Genomic DNA, 18,159 nt, shown 5'->3' on the forward strand with positions numbered 1-18,159 from the left:
AGTCAACTTACAATGAAGACAAAAATATCAACTTACATGAGGTCAAAAATATATTGTCAACTTACAATGAGGTCAAAAATGTCAACTTACAAGAGGTATAAAAATATATATTGTCAACTTACAATGAGGACAAAAAATGTTAACTTACAATGAGAACAAAAATGTCAACTTACAAGAGGTCTAATATATAATAGTCAACTTACAGTGAAGACAAAAATACATGTATCAACTTACAAGAGGTCAGATATATTGTAAACTTACAATGAGGAAAAAAATGTTAACTTGAAGAGGACAAAAATATAATATTAATTTACAAATGAGGAAAAAATGTTAACTTATAATGCGGACAAAAATATGTCAACTTACAATGAGGACATTGGAGACCTTATAATCGTCGTCCTCACGGATGAGCTTGGATCCATACCAGAATCCGAGACCATAGGCACAGAACACCACCAGATACACCAGACCCATGGACCACCCCACGGTGATCCCCTTCTTGACCCCGTTCTTCTTAGCTTCCTCAAGATGGCTGTCATACCTTTACAGCAAAGAGACACCAATAAAACCTCTAAGGAAAAGGTGGGAAATATTTTTTTTCCATATGAAACTTGCATGTAATATTTTTTCACATCAAAATGTTGAAGAGAGTACTAATTCATTTCTTATAGCATTGCAGATTGATATGACCCCAGTATTTATGTTTTCTCTATATAATTATTGTTCCCTTTAATGCAAAATGACAAAATTATGAACATATTTTTTAAAACACAGAATCCAGCATACTTCCATTCTGGGCACTGGTATAGCATTGTCTTATTGTAATCAAACCCAGCTATTTCCAAAGTTTTTCAAAGTCCTGAAGAATTGAATTTTCAATCATACTTTATTCTACATCTACTTAACCTGATTTGGAGGCTAGGGAATTTTTATTTCCTAGATCTAAGCCAAACTGTAACCTCCAAGCTAATGCTGGACAGACATATACCTGGCACATTCCTTCTTCTGTCCACCAAATGCGGCCACAGTTCTGATGGCCCCGAGGACTTCCTCTGCGACAGAGCCGGCCTTAGCGTACGCCGTCATCTCTTTACTGGCACTGAGGGACAGCAGCTGAAATCAACAAACGACAATTAACACAGGTGCCAAGTGATAACACACTGTTAATAACACAGGTGCCAAATGTGATAACATATAGGTGTCAAGTGAAAACACACAACAACACAGGTGCCATGTGAAAACACAAAACATCTACATCAAAATATAATTATATTAATCAATTAATCAATGATGAATCTTTGATGTCCTACTTTGTTCATCAGAGTAGCCACTCCAGCCAGCAATGGTGTAATAGCCAGGATGACCAGTGTTAGTTTCCACCCATAAATAAATCCGATCGTGAACCCCGCAAAGAACCCAGACATCCACTGGACAAAAGTCCCCATCTTGTCCCCAATTCCGAGGTGGATTTTATTGATATCACTAAAAGAGAAAGAGACACACGTTAACAACTTTGTGAAAAAGATGAATTAGTTATGAGGAAAGCTAAAAGCTATATATATGTATGCTGTGTATGACACAAAAATATCCATGCCTTAGAATCATCATTACAAAATACTGACTGCATATTTTACATCCACACATAATGTTGATGTGTAAAAACATGTACTTAAGCCCAGTATAAGACCATCATTAAAAATATCTTTGTTTCCCCTAACCCGACCCTAAAATCTCAAGTTGGGTAGGTAGGTAGGTAAATAATATTTTTTTCTGACAGCAGCTTTGAAAATGCATTCTGAAATTCAATGGACTTATACCTTTTTGAATAAGAAAAAGTACAAAAGAAAACGATTTGTAAACAGAATATCATACAAATGCCATTTAAAAGCAAAATTTAAGGTAAATTAATTCAAACTATATTTAGTTGAGCTAGTGAAATATCTCATGCCAAGCAAAGTAAATTTACTGAAATTGAATATTAAATAAGACAAGATTCTCAAATACGCAAAGACCAGACATCCGAGCACTAGGATATTTTTCAAACCAGTGCTTACACCTGCAATGCACTTTTTCAAGGGCCTTGTATTGTGCAGTGGTTATAGAACATTTCGTTTTGGAATCCCGACGTAAGGAGCAAATACTAAGTCGCAGATTCAAATCCCAAAGCAGGACTTTGAGATTGGTGCTTTGAATGAGAGCGTAAAAACTTAGACCCAGTGGCGCAGTAGATGCTGGCATGAAAAAGATCCCTCACTGCTCAATGGCCAAAAGTGTCGAGGACAGGTATAAATTTGTAGCCTTTCAACGGGCAAATGTTCAAATGTTTTCATCCCAACAATTCCAAAAGGGATTTAAAACAGAGAAACAACCAATCTTCAAGAGCCGGAGTGAAGAAGACACACTGGACGTCTCAGGAAGCTGTATCATGATTTCAAAACTATTTGGAAAAAGTATATATAAACAATATTTAATTGAACCAAACCGTATCTAGATTTGATAAAAATGCAATACACAATGTCAAAGTCACAAAGTTACACATGAATAAAAGGCATGAAGAAGGACTTCTGAATTATTTTCACAGGATGATATATGCAGACGTATTTACAACAACTCTTATGGTCCCATATAGTAATCATAGGAACATAGATGAACTGTTTTAAGGAATAACTGTCTAATTTTTTGGATTCATGATGTGATCAATCGAGTGGCTTGCGTGATAATTTGCATAAACGCCGAAGGCGTTTATGCATAAAATTATCACGCAAGCCAATCGATTGATCATGGTCATGAATCCAAAAAATCTGACAGTTATTCCTTATATTTACATGCTCCTGATTCTGCAAATTCCCGTGCTAATAGCCCCGCTTCTGTCTCTATTTGTAACGCCCCGCACATGATTTTTTTTAACCGCACCTATCGATGAACCAGTAGATTTATGTAGAAATAAAGTATTTTTACAATTTGTAATTTTATTTCGGACAAAGACATTGGAAATGTAAATATTATTAGATCAAAACTCAAATTAAATAATATGTAGTGAAATTGATTGATGTGTTCACAAGATGGGCCCTTTGTCTGCTCATGAGGCAGGCCTTACCATGCTTACTACGTACCATAATTTTAAAAGACAGGGTTTGTAAATACCACTGAAACACTCTTAATTAGTCATGGTAAATTTTATTAACGAAATGTTTCAAGAATGTAGGATTCTAATAAGCAAACGGCATAAGGTTGATATGTCGCAGTTGTTTTACAATATGAGCTAACCCTCTGTGACCACATATTGTGGGCGTCACTTTGTTTCCAACAAACGCTTCAAAATCACAATTTAGAACAAAATCTGCCGTTTTGATAAAAACAGATTTTAATGAAATTGTATTTTATAAAAGTTGATAGACATTAAAAAAAAATATTTGAATTATCTTATTAAAAGAACTTTTCAGTTGGGGCAATTTAACTGGGTCGGTTGCATGAGGGGAAACAAAGGAATTTTTTATTTTGGCCTAAATATGCATTTTTACGATATTCCAAACATGTCTTACTCTGCAAGTCTTGTACTGAGCTCTCCTGAGTCATGTGTGTCAAACCAGCCAATCTCCTGCCGCATCACATTGCGGAAGAATGAGATTCGGATTCTGTGGCACTGTCGTTCTGCGGCAGTCACCCAACCAACCACCTGACCATATCCTAGCACCAGTACACCACAACCAATGGCTGCAAAGAAAAAAGACTCCATTTGAAATTCAATAATCTATTTCAAATTTCTGGACAAAAATGATTTATTTGTCCTTACTTATAATTTTTTTTTGATATATAAATGTGCATCTCAAATGTGAAATTTTCACATAACATAAATGTAAATACATGTACTTTCCATCCTTTAAAACATTATATCATTTGCATTTTCTTTAGAATAGTACATCATTTCCTTTTTATCTATGAACTAACTTTTCTACTGAATTATCCTCTTATCTAACGGGATCAAATATACATGCATAATGTTCCAATTATTTCATAAGTAACACTTTTAAGTATATTTGATTTTTACTTACCAATATAATAAACAGCAAATTCTGTCATGGTATCCAACAAATCATACTGAATTGAATTGTTGTAAATTGAGAAGTCTGTTATATTGTAATACGTTGTCAAGTTTGGCAAATGTGGTCTAAAAACAAACACAATGGTTCAGTTATGGAGATAAAACCGGAAATGAGCGAAAGTGAACAGATAAAAAAAAGTCATAAAAATTGCATTAAAACACTCTCCAAAGTGACTAACTGAATGTAAAGGAAGTGTGACTTTCAGCTAAAAAAACAGAACATTTCTTTATTTACTTAGAACTACAGAAGAATTTGTGCAATGCAATGCTTCACAGAGTTATCTTTTAGACTTAGTGCACACGTACTCCCTGCAGTGACACCTAAAGTTCAACATTCAGGCCTGTATGAATATACTCACTGCCAGGCCTGTATGAATATACTCACTGCCAGGCCTGTATGAATATACTCACTGCCAGGCCTGTATGAATATACTCACTGCAGAATTTTGGGATCCTTGATAATACTTTCTACACTCAGCCCTTGGGATTGTAAGTAGGTAGAATTCAAGCTCATCAGGAAAAACCGCAGTTTTCCCGACTCCACGAAGGTGTCAATCATATTCCCAAACACGATAATCATACAGGGCAGGGCGGCGCCATGACAGAGGGCACAGAACGAACCCAGAAACATCAAGAACACATCCAAACAGTCTGCATATTTAAACTAAAGAAAAGGAAAAAAATGCATTAGTTTTTATGTAAATACAGCTTTAATATCTTTTCCCATGTAAAAAAAATTTAAAAATTCAATTCTATGTAAGTGTCTTTTGGTTGTTTACAATTTTGTCTAAAAATCTTACAACATCATAAGCTGATGAAAACCCACCCCCATCCCTTTTTCCACTGACTGTTGATCTTATATACAGAACTGATTTCTAATGTTTTATCAAAAATCAAAATATCATCACTTTTTCTTTTATAATTATAGGTATTTGTATTTTACTGATTCTTACCTATGTACATGTGACCTTAGTTTTTAAGTTACAAGATGCTTAAATTTATATTTCCATATTGGACTTCTGCTAGAACATTTGAGTTCCCACTTACTATTTCACAGGTGCCGACCATTTTCTGGGGTTCTTTCTTCTCTTTTTCTTTCTCGTCATCTTTTCCCGTTTTAATTTCCACTTTGTCCATGTCGACTGTGGATGCTGTTGCTGGGCGGCCATTAACGGCTGGCTCTCCCTCCCCTTCAGAATCTACAACAAAAGTTTCATCTAATAATTAAAACATCAATGATGACATAATTCAAACAGATTTCATGGGATGATTACGGTAGAAACTGAGATATTTAAAATGTCTCTTTGGTGTAGTGTGAAAATTGTCAATTTCTTCAAGATTCACAATGGTCAAAAATACCTATCTTGGTCTTTCACAATCATGAATGATGAATTTTGTAAGGGGATTTCAAGCCTATCAAAATCTGCAAGTACCCAGTACTTTTACCCAGCTGAAATCATGATCGTACCAGCCAAAATATTTGATGGAGAAAAATTTGATAACACATTTACACAACTAAAATCACTTCCACAAGGTACCTTGACCAAACTGTTATAAGTACAAACTGTTTCTAATCTTTTTGAAAGTCCTGGGATTTACACATACATGTATACTGAATCTTTTCGAATTCTTTTTAATGCATGGGCTTCAGCTTTATAAATGATTGTATGAATTATTTTTTTACATTATACCTTTACAATAAAGACTGTGAGCATGAATACAGACCAGCTTAGGTTTATAACCTAATTATTCCTAATTCCTAAGAATAAGTATTTACTTCATAAGGATATCCACTCCTCAGCCAGAAAGGATAACTCTTAAATTTATTATTTAATTACAAAAGTTTCAAAATGAATCATGAAACTGAATTTTTTCTTGCAACAATTTTCATTTTGTAGCATCTGAATGGATCCAAAGTTCTTTGAAGTCTTAGAAATGGTCTTGTAAAAAGTTGACATTTGTACCCCATAATAGTACAAAAATAAATACATTTTTTAGAGAAATCAAATTTTCTTTAATCTAACATTAGAAACCAATGTTTATTAGCATGATATGCAATTAGAAGTGATCTGTAATGCTTTCTCAATGATAAAAAAAGTTTTTTACAGTATGTATTATATAGCAATTGAAGTAAATAGAAGAACATGACTAAAGAACCATATAGGTATTTTTTTTAAAAAAAATGCAATTTTCTCCAGATGCCTGGATAACTGTAGTTCTTGATCCTAAAATATATTTGTTGATCGATTTTCAATAGGAAAATGCATAGCTGGAGTTTTTATTTGCATTTCATAAAAATTTATTTGAGATTTGATCATTTACAACTGTATAATATGATTAAATTTAATGCTGAACTTTGAAGAATTACCGCGGACAAATACATGTTACTTTGAAAATTCAGAGACATTTTTGTGAGCATTTTCAATTACTCAACTCCCAATTTTCAGAATCTGAGGATTGGACTACCTTGAGCTAAAATTCAAAAATATGCAAATTAATGCTAAAAATAAATATGTTCTAACCATTGATAAATAATAAAAATTTTGATATATAATAACATTTATCAAGAATCAGGCACCCTCTATCTCTTTCATTTAATTCATCTTGAAAGAGGCGTCGACAACATGAATGACATATTCTGCATTGTTATAAAAGAGGGGTTAAAAAAAGGTGGAATAAATAAAAGAATTACTTCTATCGTTAAAGTATTTAACGCCCCTTGATCGTCAAAACTAAGCGGGAGAAAAGTCATTACCATATTTAGTCATGTGACCGAATTCTTCTTACATTCAGTGCATTCAATATCTAGTACTATGACCTAGAGTTTAAATTCCGGGACAAGAGCCTAGTAGACATGTGTGCATTGTGTAAGATTGCACCATATTATACAATCATTGTATTGAATTGTTTTATTTTGAATTATCATGTTCTTTTAAAGGAAATTTAGGATTCTAATTAATAAAACTATAATACCAGGTTTCATACAGCTTTAAAAGCACTTTTGCAGCACTTTTAAAATCTTTTTTCAAGCACTTTTAGGAAATTCCATCAAGCAAATACAAAAAAAATGACAAACTAGATCTATATATATGGAATTTTTAAAAAAAAATTCTTTAGCTTATTTCACCTGTTTTTCCCTTTTGAAACTTAAACAATTAAAATACTGAATGAATTAAATTTTTATAATAAAAACACTCAAACCTCTGACAGAATTTTTCATTTCCTGTATTTCACCTGAACATTCTTCATATTATCGGGGATTCCAGTCTTAAACAAAATTAAATGTAAGATATGGCAGACCCTATTCCCTGTGTGTATTGATTCTTTTCCATGAACATACCTGTGTGTCTAAGAAGTTCAACTACACACCAATACACTTACAGAGACAGAGAAAGTCTACTGAATGTTCACTATCACCTTAATGTTTTCAGGGAACAAATACATGTATTCTGTACATACATGTAGTCATCATCATATACATGTACATATGCAAAAAAGATACATAAATTGGTATTGTGTGTTTGTGTGTGTGTGAGAGAGAGAGAGGGGGGGGAGAGAGAGAGAGAGAGAGAGAGAGAGCAATAGGAACAACAGTAAGTGGAAGAACTAGAGCCCAGCTCGTTGCAGAGCAACGAATAGGTCTTCCGTTGGAGCAGTGACCTTGAGTCAAGGTCATGCCATATTCTAAGATGATTAATAATCTTTTAAGGGACTATCAACTTGCAATGCTTCGCCAGTAGAAAGACAATAAAATAATGTACACTTTCTCTTTCGTGACCTTGAACTTGTCCAGATGACCTTGCATCAAGCCATGACACACTCTGGCTATGACGCAAACCTATCTGTGTTACCGACTTGACAAGTTAACACCTGTTCTTTCAGACCACACATCCAGTAAAAGCATCTTGTTCTTAGTGACCTTAAACTTGAGTCAAGGCCATGACACAGTCTGTATGATACCAACAATACCCATTCAGAGTGTTTCCAACTTGACAAGTTTACACATGTTTTTTTTCATTTCGTTTCCATATAATTGTAATTTATTACTTTTAACTCGCTGGCTTCAAATTTTATTGTAAATATGTTTTATGTCCAATTTCGATATTGAAAAACGTCGGTGTCCTTGAGTACGTGTACAAGGTGCATTACGTTACCCTATCACATCATGTTTTATAACGCAGACCATACATGTTAAAAAAACCATTTTATTCATCAAAAATCTCTGCTTAATTATCTTTGCCGATTTCTTACAGAACTAGAGTGTTCCCAGGAACGCATGGTTTTAGCTTCAATAAAGATGTAACTAAGTCTAAAAGTTATCAGCAATTTATTTGCTACGGCATTGAATATAGTTCATGCCAAAAAAAAAAAAAAATCCAGGGACAGTAAGACTGTGATAGAATCTAACAATCAAATAGAAATGCAAATCCTTAACCCCTGAAAGCTAAAATGGATATTAATGAAATTTGAATAAAGGAGATGGGTGAATATGACGAGCGATAAGCCTATAGTGTGACAAACATGAAGATGAAAAATTAAATTTCAATTATATCAAAATTTTCCTTGATATTTCGTCTAACATTAAAATATACTTTATATAAAATCTCTATAATTTGCAAAAATCCCTAAAAGATTGAAATTATTTGCCTGGGAAATATTAGACACACACTAAAGCGGGCAAAAAGAGTCATTTTCTCATACTATAATGCTATTTTTCGATATGAGTGGGTCTTCGCTCCACCTTTTTGAAAGTTAATCCTCAAAGTTTGCATAAAAATATATATTTTTTGGTTACCAAAAATATGGAGCAATGACCCACTATACCTTAAAAATATACTTTTATGACATAACATTCGCATCTTTTCGAGAAATACTTGAAGTCCATTAAGTCAAGGGTCATATCACAATTAAACATGATTTAAATGCCACTCTTCATCAGGACTTGTGTAGTCTAGTGGTTAGCGTGCTAGTCTCGAAAGAAAATAATACTCAGGATTTTTATTGCCAGGGTTCGAACCCCATGAATACCACATATTTATTTTTTTAATAAAAGAATAAATTTTGCCGAGAAATTTTTCCTCAGAAAAGTTTTGTTTATCGTAATTTCATAAATTTCAATAATGAGAACTTTACTCTAAATACTAAATTCACAAACTGAACATGATTTTTTATATATCTGAAGCTATAGGCTTTTTGCACGCTATGTTCACCCATCTCCTTTATTATAAATAATTATATATAAATTATTTAAGTATGTGATTTCAACAATCCTTCGAAAGAGGCTTCAGTCTATCATATCAGCAATTGTCAGTCTACACCATCCATTTTGGAATACCGATCCCGTTGTATTTTCATAGTACTTAAATTTCAGTTTTTGTGGTTTCCTTTATTTCATACAGTGTCAAAATACATTGTCATGGGCTCATAAACATGTATAACTGTTAATTATCAAACCCTGCCTCTGTAATTTCAAAAGACATAAGTTAAATTTAACCTTCCGCAGTATATTTTACAAAATAGGTCAAAGGTCAAGTGGACTGTAACGCTAGTATTATGACAAACAGTGCACATTCTAAATGGCATAGACTTACCTCATAAATATCAAAATGAAGTTGTATATCGGCATTATTGGTTATTTTGAAAAGTAGGTCAAAGGTCAAGTTCAAGGATATCTAGATCGGAAGCCATGGAAAAATACAAAAGCCATAGTGTCAAGCTATATGTGCAAATTATCAAATCCATACTTCTTACAATTCTCGAGATATAAGGTGTGACAGACGGACGGACAGCAAGACAGACGCCAGGTAAATTGATCGCTAAGTGCTGCTCTACTCTGCAGGCGACACAAAAATGTTTGTTTGATTGTCTCTTTGTTGTTTAACGTCCCTTGAGCTGCCAGCATTTGCCAGTGGAGGGCTGCAAATTCAGACCTATACTCGACACTCAAGGCCATTGAGCAGTGGGGGATTTTTTTCATGTCGGCACCTACTGCTACACGGGACCTCGGTTTATACGGCCTCATCCGAAGGACCACACTCCACGTTCTGTAGTGAAATTGTTTGTTTGTTTGTGTGTTAACGTTCCCGTCGAGATTTTTCACTCATATACATGTATGGAAACGCCACCACTTGCCGGTGGAGGGCTGCAAATTCAGACCTATACTCGACACTCAAGGCCATTGAGCAGTGAGGGATCTCTTTCGTGCCAGCATCTACTGCTACACGGGATCTCGGTTTATACGGTCTCATGCAAAGGACCGGTCTCCATGTCCCGCACAGGGAGTCGAACCCGCGACGTAAAGATTAACTCCTTACTCCGCGACTCTAGAGCAAACGCTCAAACCACTGCGCCAGGCGGGCGACGTGGTGGTATTCGAAACCACGACTACGAATCGTAGGGGTAGAAATATTTTGATAAAGGTACTATCATTATGAAATCATGTTCTGACTTAAGCCTGTAGAAAGCAATTTCATTTTTTCTGGGACGGGGCACAATCAATCAATTTTTTATATATCTTAGCAAAAAATAAAAAATAAAACCATAATTGCGGGGAGGGGGGGCACGACCATATAGCTCTAAGCTATATAGTGACTAAGAAGGAATAACTTGTCATTTGTCAAAGTCTTTTACCTAAACTCTTCACTTTTAATTGTCAATAACAGATTCTTGTTACAAAGTGAAAAGTATACATTTATATGTACATATTGTAGTACAGGTATCCATCTCATATGCATAATCTATTTAATCAATCGTTTTATCCTAAAGGGAAAGTGAAATCTCAATCAAAATTTTTCACAAATACTGGGCTCTCTGATTGATTATAATATACATGTAAGAACAAATCGTCAGTTAGGACTGCAGGTTTGATAAATTCACAGCATGCATCTTCAGCCTTAATTAAAACGTTGTTTCGAAATATTACACTGTATCTATAAAAGCGTAAAATTAGAATTGACCTAAAGAATATTTTACACCACATGGGAAATGTTTCCGTGGAATCCGGAGTTTACAATTTTGATTGACAGGTGTAGCGCCGTGCATGGATTTCATGTAACTATGTGCAAATAAGAAATAAAGGGATCTAAAGAAAAGAGTTATTGTGATTGACATTTTAATTAAAACAGAGACAATTAAAAGTAGTTTGGCTGTGCTGGCCTTTCTGACATTTGAAGTAAAATTTTAGAATAACTTATCATTGAAATAAAGTTGTAAAAGTGTATTATCAATTATGTTCATTTTCATCATTAGATGTGTGCTAATAAATTTGTTATATTCAAGTCCATGTATATGTACTCCTTGTACATTTTTTTTTTCTTTTGAACCGCGCGTGCAAGTGGAATTAAATTATAAAAAGTTAACAAACTTCTTAAATGCATGGATTTTAGGTTACACAGTTCTGGACATTAGAAATAATTAAGCTTATAGTTTTGCCGATATTTTATCGTATGCTAAAAAATATGTATTACATAAAACATGTATTTCAAAAAATTCAGCACAATATAGCCTTTCAGATACTTATACATACAAATCAAATTACATATAAAATGAAATATTTTATTGAATATTTTGATCTCTTCTCTGTAAACAGGCATGTTTTGAAGAGGACATTGAAGGCGAAAAGGGGCTCGAATAGACGCCAATTTTTTTTTTCTTCGGAAAGCTGTACAGTTATCTTGGGCGACATATCGCGTACAAGTACAATGTACAAAACAGCAGTGAAAATAAAAAATAATGAACTCAAAATTTAATTCTCTTCTCTCAATTATTTTGTGAAATATAATTACCAACAAAGATATAAGTTTTTACCAGAGTGTATACAAAGCGACTTTTCAAGCGGTACATGAAAGCGTTTGACGCGTGACCAGGTACGTGTAATTGCTTTCTAAGCATGCAAACTCTGACTACAGTATCAGGTAGCACAGATTGCTGGCCTGTCAATCAAATCAGCAGCTATTGTTTTATTTTTGTATGATTGTCGGGCGGTATATTATCGATCTTAAGCTATAGGTAGATTTTGTGGGCATTAATGGAAAATTGGGAGTTTAATAAAAGCACATGTACTTGTCATATGCTGGAGTTACAAAACTATAGACGACAGAGTTTTTCACATAGCATGTTCAGAGTTGGTGTAATCATAAAGATAGCCATTTTAAAAAGAAAATAATGTAAAAGTGTTAAGCAATGCGTCTTATTGTTTTCAAAATATATCTCTTTTGAATTCTTGTGTGCAAACCTTGTGTGTCAAGTTAGAATTATCTGCAGAATTAACTACACGCAATGAATCTCCGAAATTAAACATATAATAACACATACATGTAATTGAGAAATAAATCGTTTATTAAATACATGTACATGTATGCAGTTTAAAGATTAGGATTCATGAAATCGGGGACCTTTATACGTCCTTAATAGAATGTTTTGGATTTAAATTAAATCAAATTAAGATAAGAATAAATAATTTAATTGAATGACCCGGTATGATTTAAAAAATAATTTTCCGTAAATCATTGTGTCAGCAAAATGAATATAGAACGACAATGTTTTGTGTATGAGCACTCATAGCTGCTTCCTCGGCTACATAATTAGGTTACATAATTGTAAACAAACACAAAACCCGGGTATATGTGAAACGCAGTTAAATGCAGTTAAATACTGATATATATTTTGCTAACTTTTTTTTAAAATTTAATATAGTGTATGTTTCAACATTAAACGACGAAAAGATGTTTAGTTTACGAACGCAGGTCGCTGGTTCACACGCAATGGATCTCTTGTAATTTCGGCCACAATAATTTAATAAGTATATCACCAACATGACCAACATAGATAAGATGAAATAATTTGAAAGATCCGATATGACTAAAAAAAACAACTAGAATGAAAATCAGAGACAAAAAATATTTACCCAGAAAATGAAAGATTTCTTTCTTCACGCAAGCTAGTTAAATATTTCAAAATAAGAATAATAGCTGAAGTTTTCCTATTGCAGAATTATTCTTATGGCTTTATATGATTACCGCACGTCTGGCAGTCCCACCCTAATTTTCTACGCTTAATTCATTCATCATGTTCATTTGACCATTTCTGATTTTAAAAAAATGTCGCATGCAGATAAATTGTGAATCGGAAATCAATTTCTTTAGAACCAAATCAATATTTGTTGCGAGAAGTAAATAATTCGATAGCTTTTGAAGATTTCAGCATACATTTTTGTAATACGCATATTTGTAATAACCACTTTATATACAAAACAAAATTTCATTCTCTTATATGGTAATATGGATGTCGTAATAGATCTGACTAAATGCTTGACATGCCTGTTTCAAAAACGTTTCCTAAGTTATCTTAAGATATGCCTAAGTTATAACTTTAGAAGTTCCTAAGATTTATCACAGCTTTATCACGAAACAATCTTACCTAAAAAAAAATTATAAGTCATTTCTTAAGTTGTGCCTTTAAGGACTAATAAAATAACATTCCCGCTCTGTATACAACTCTCAGTATGGTATATATTTTTAGATTCAAAAAGGAAGGGTGCGAGGATTGGGGATTTCCCCCACTTTTAAAGGATTTGGACACAAGTATGCTTGACTTTGCGAAATGTGTTGCTAGATCTAAGCATTCACAGACACACCCTTTTAAGCCATCTTCCCTTCCGAGCACACGCTATTTGTATTTTAATTTTTAAACATTGTTCTAGGTGTTATACATTTACTTTATTTTGTTCTTATAAGGTATCTACATGTAAATAAAATTTTAAAATGAATGCTTCGTAGCGAACACATGCGAGTTTATATTTTTCAAACAATCTTTGCCAATTACTACACTGCATGTACACGTTAGTTGTTTGTGCTGTGTAGAGCAACTATCAGAGTACACAATGTATTTCAACATCGAGGTGCCCGGGGCTCTCTGTGGCCACGTGTATGTAAACGAGGACTGGACTACAACACCTAAGACACAAAGCGGCAGAGATGGATGAAACTGTTTGCTATATTACAAATACATGACTTGTATATTTGAAGGAATTTTTATTTATGTTAATGTTTATTTAATTCTATAAATAATAAATGGACATTCACAAGAGTGATGGTAAAAATAATATGTGCGTAGCATGCGTAGTAATTACAATTATTTACCGAAGCCCCCATTCAATTACAATTGCAGATGAATTAAAATACAACAACACGGGATAGAGCAATACTTTTTTAAATGTATTGTTGCGTGAACAGACAAAAACAGCGATTAAAATTTAAAATGATTTTTATGCACCAGTGTTTGGAATTAAGATTATAAAAGATCGGTAAAGTAATCTTACTGATTCGATATAATTAAAAACATAACTTTCCATTAATTAATAGCTCTTTGTACAAAATTGACATTATACGCGATCACAAATACTAGCTTTGTTTATGGCCACAGGTGGCTAGTACACTGGTGACCTCGATCAACAGCGTGGGATTCGCGCGTTGGGTTACATAACTAAATATCGAGCTGAACATGGAGACCGTAATATGCATACAGCTAATGATCGTGAATTATTCAATGCATACAGTTTAAAATCACTTACAAAGTTTGTTGTAATAATAAACGTAGAAAGATAGATTTAATATTCTCCGCTTTTGAACACTATTAATCTAATTTAAGAAGAAAAAGAAGAAAAGAAAGACAAGTTGTAATAAATAATTTAATAGTGAACCATATACCACGTTTTAAACCTTATTAAAAAGAAAATTAACATTAAATACCGCAGGGTATATTATTGATAGCAAGTCTGTTTAAGTTATACACATGAAGAGGTCTGATTTCCTTGCCGAATGAAAAACGTTACCTGTTTACCTGGCCTGCTTTCTAATACGTATTACGCAATACCCATGGTATACTCGAACAAAACAACATTTTCATTAGATCAAAAAGGTGTAAAAGAACAATTTTGTTCCCAAGATCCAGATCGAAATATTTACCGTTTTTGAGTTATAAAGCAAAAACTTTTAAGGGCCCAGGATCCCGAATTATAGGGGCCAGCCCCTTTTAAATAGTATAATATGAAAGCCCTTGCAATTATGCACAACTTTTATTCTGCATGTTTTAACAAATTATTTTTAGTTTTAAAGATATAAAGGAAAATATGTCAAAATTTTTGCTCTTTTTCGCGTTCTAAATTTTGACCCCTCTCTAGCGCCATTTTTAATGCAAAAATCAAGAAAGAAAAACCGATGTGCACAACTTCAATGCTTCTTCTTTTCAATTTCAAATGGTATTGTGCTCCAATTATTACACTTTCCGAGCCTTTGTCTGGAAACCAGAGGCATAAAAATTTCAATCAAAGGGGAATAACTCGTGAACAGAAGGTAATTTCCGAATTGTATTACAGTATTCTGAGAGTGTTTTGTAAAGTCTAAAAGCTCTGAAAATTTGAACAAAATCTGTTCAGAAATGAGGAAGATATGAAGCTTCAAAGTTGGCGTCTAGGAAAAAAAAAAAAAAGAATAATCTTAATCAGTACAATCAGTAGAAGGTCTTCCGTTGGAAACGGAAGACCTTAAATAGAGTTTTAAGGAATCTGATTTTAATGAAATTTACTTTTTTATGGTGGAAGGGACCAACAATTTTGATTTTTTGTAAACATAATTCTTTATATCCAACAAGTACTCAAGTTTTGAAACTGAAAATCACTTCACTGTACTAAATGTGAATGAATTTATTAGAAGTGTGTTTTGTTGTAATTATGTCTTATTGTATAAAACATTTTTAAATTAGTTTGCTGTTTATTAACTATGATCATTTGATTTTGGTCAGAATTTTCCAACTACCCTCAAAAACAACATGATTGTTAAATTCATGGATCCACCCCTGTTAATTTAAAGATCATTAATGATGATATATATGACATCTTCCTTACCTTTTCCAGCACCCTTTCCATTCATTTCCATGCTGTTTTTGCCTTCATTAAGCCATGCAAATAAAAGAAACATGAAAAATCACCAGGCATGCAACATCAACACCATCACAAGCAGCTAGAGTTTAACACTGACATGTCATACATTGTAAGTGATAAAACTGGAAATAAAAAATAATGAAATATCTACATATACACATGTAGTGTTCAGATTTTAAAAGATTCTCAGAAACAATACATCTAATTCTACAAAATCACAATGATAGTCAAATACAGATGCTACACATGCAAACTTTTCAGTTTCAAGAAGCGTTCACAGTTTTAATGTTCCAGTTAAAACAATTTTTTTTTCAAGAAAAAAAAAGCAGTACATGATTAGTGTGCATAGCAGCTGATTCAACCAGAAATGTATTGATTAATTATTTTATAAAAATAATATCTAGAATTTCTAGTGTTGGAATTTTACACAGACCGTGTGTGCAGAACCCTAAAAGTGTTACAGAGTTACCCCCCTTATGAGAGAATTAAATAACATAAACAAGGATCAGATGGTAAATTTTTTTTTAAACAGATCGAGACCCACAGTTTAAGGAAGAGTACAAACTCAGATGTGCCAATCTTTACTGATTAAAATGAGGGCACACATTTGCAAGTCACATCCTTTTTCTTTTCATTATATAATTATCCCCAGCAACATCACCCACAGATAAACTGCAGTTGGAATTGCTCTTGAATACCCCTTCCCTTATCTATAAACAAAACCATTCTTTCCTTAGACAAGACAGGGATTTTTTTTTTGTTTATATAATTACAAGAGCCTGACCTCAATTTGTAAAAAAAAAAAAAAAAAAAGGGGGGGGGGGGGATCAATAGCGCCTTTCTAGACATATATTTAAAGTTCATCTCATCAATGGCTGCTTTTCTGGAAATTATTTATTCTTACTTACTTTCCATGATGTTGTTCTTAAAATGCTTCCATGTATTTCCAATTCCTAAACACAAGTGATGGCTTTAAATTTCCCAGAAGTACGCAAAATCTCAATGATTATGCAAAATACCCACACATTTCATCAATCACCGAATACTGAACTGATCACACGTACACCAGAATAGTTTAACCTGTACACAGCTGGAACAGGTTTCACAAACTTCAAGTTTTTGCGAAGCTTAACTCCTAGATGCTGAATATATAACTACAGGTGTCGTTAGATATACCTGGGGGGCTAAATAATATATTAAGAACTTGATCGGGTAAACAAGGTTTTAAAATGAACATCCAGTTGTCTGTGTATTACCCAAAAATGGAAATGTGACCTTGCTCGTTTACACCTGAACGGGTAAGTATAGAAAATTAATAGTTGAATGACAAAATAGACAAACAAATTCAGTTTAAATGCTAGTACGCACAGTTATAATGTAAAATCTGTTATTATATGATGGAATCTTTTTTCTTTATCTATGCATGCATAGTGTAAGTAATTCTATAATGTGTATAAATGAAAAAAAAAACATGCAGACACAATTGGCATATCTCCTGCCCAAGACAAACTAAGAAATCTATAATAATCAACTTTGTTATTATGATGAAAATTTCTACTAGATTTGTTAAAATTATTGCCGTTTTTTTTTTTTTTTTCACTTCAAATTTACACACGAACAGACAGACCTGAGACCTGGAACCACCTTGGGCATTTAGAGTTTTTAAAAAGAGACCCCAGGTGGTCACTGAGGAGAATTTCAGAATCAATACATCAATTGATTAAAATGTATCGATTTATTGATATATCTGAAAGATTTTGAGCACAACCACTGAGGCATATTTTTCATTCAAATAACTTAAAAGAAAATACCCTTACTGGGAGAAATTAAATTTTGTTATTGATAACATTCTGTTTTTCAAATACTTTTAAAATCTGAAATGAAAGGTTATGATGTCCACCCGAATTTCTTCACTATATGAAAAAAAAATCTTGTCAGCTTCAACATGCTCAAGATAATATTATATCTATATTTAAGCTCTCTGTGTTGGTACGTCTATATATTAAGAATACTAAGACGCAAATTTTCTACAAAAAATTCAAATTATAACTTGTAAAATCTAGTCTTTTCAAATTGTTTAAGTTCCCTTTGCTAGATAATATCACCTGGTAATGAGATC

At 33.1% G+C, this 18,159-nt stretch overlaps 1 protein-coding gene across 4 annotated transcripts in view; it reads right to left on the bottom strand.

The window, feature by feature from the left end:
* LOC133194042 (ATP-dependent translocase ABCB1-like) overlaps positions 1 to 18,159 on the bottom strand; it is a 39,480-nt gene that overhangs the window by 15,788 nt on the left and 5,533 nt on the right. For 2 of the 4 annotated variants that reach the window (XM_061329964.1, XM_061329963.1), the window contains exons 3-10: positions 16,005 to 16,046; positions 5,150 to 5,301; positions 4,540 to 4,766; positions 4,053 to 4,168; positions 3,543 to 3,714; positions 1,311 to 1,482; positions 989 to 1,113; positions 367 to 541 (exon numbers count right to left, since the gene is read on the bottom strand). In XM_061329964.1, coding sequence (XP_061185948.1) covers positions 367 to 541; positions 989 to 1,113; positions 1,311 to 1,482; positions 3,543 to 3,714; positions 4,053 to 4,168; positions 4,540 to 4,766; positions 5,150 to 5,301; positions 16,005 to 16,046 — 1,181 coding nt within the window. Of the gene's footprint in view, positions 1 to 366; positions 542 to 988; positions 1,114 to 1,310; positions 1,483 to 3,542; positions 3,715 to 4,052; positions 4,169 to 4,539; positions 4,767 to 5,149; positions 5,302 to 16,004; positions 16,047 to 16,948; positions 16,971 to 18,159 lie in introns of those variants that run through there. The other 2 variants (XM_061329966.1, XM_061329965.1) reach the window with 2 other exon arrangements.

The sequence above is a fragment of the Saccostrea echinata genome, unplaced genomic scaffold (assembly GCF_033153115.1).
Source record: "Saccostrea echinata isolate AGI-Se365-2 ecotype Australia unplaced genomic scaffold, CSIRO_AGI_Sech_v1 ptg000028l, whole genome shotgun sequence".
NCBI lineage: Eukaryota > Metazoa > Mollusca > Bivalvia > Ostreida > Ostreidae > Saccostrea > Saccostrea echinata.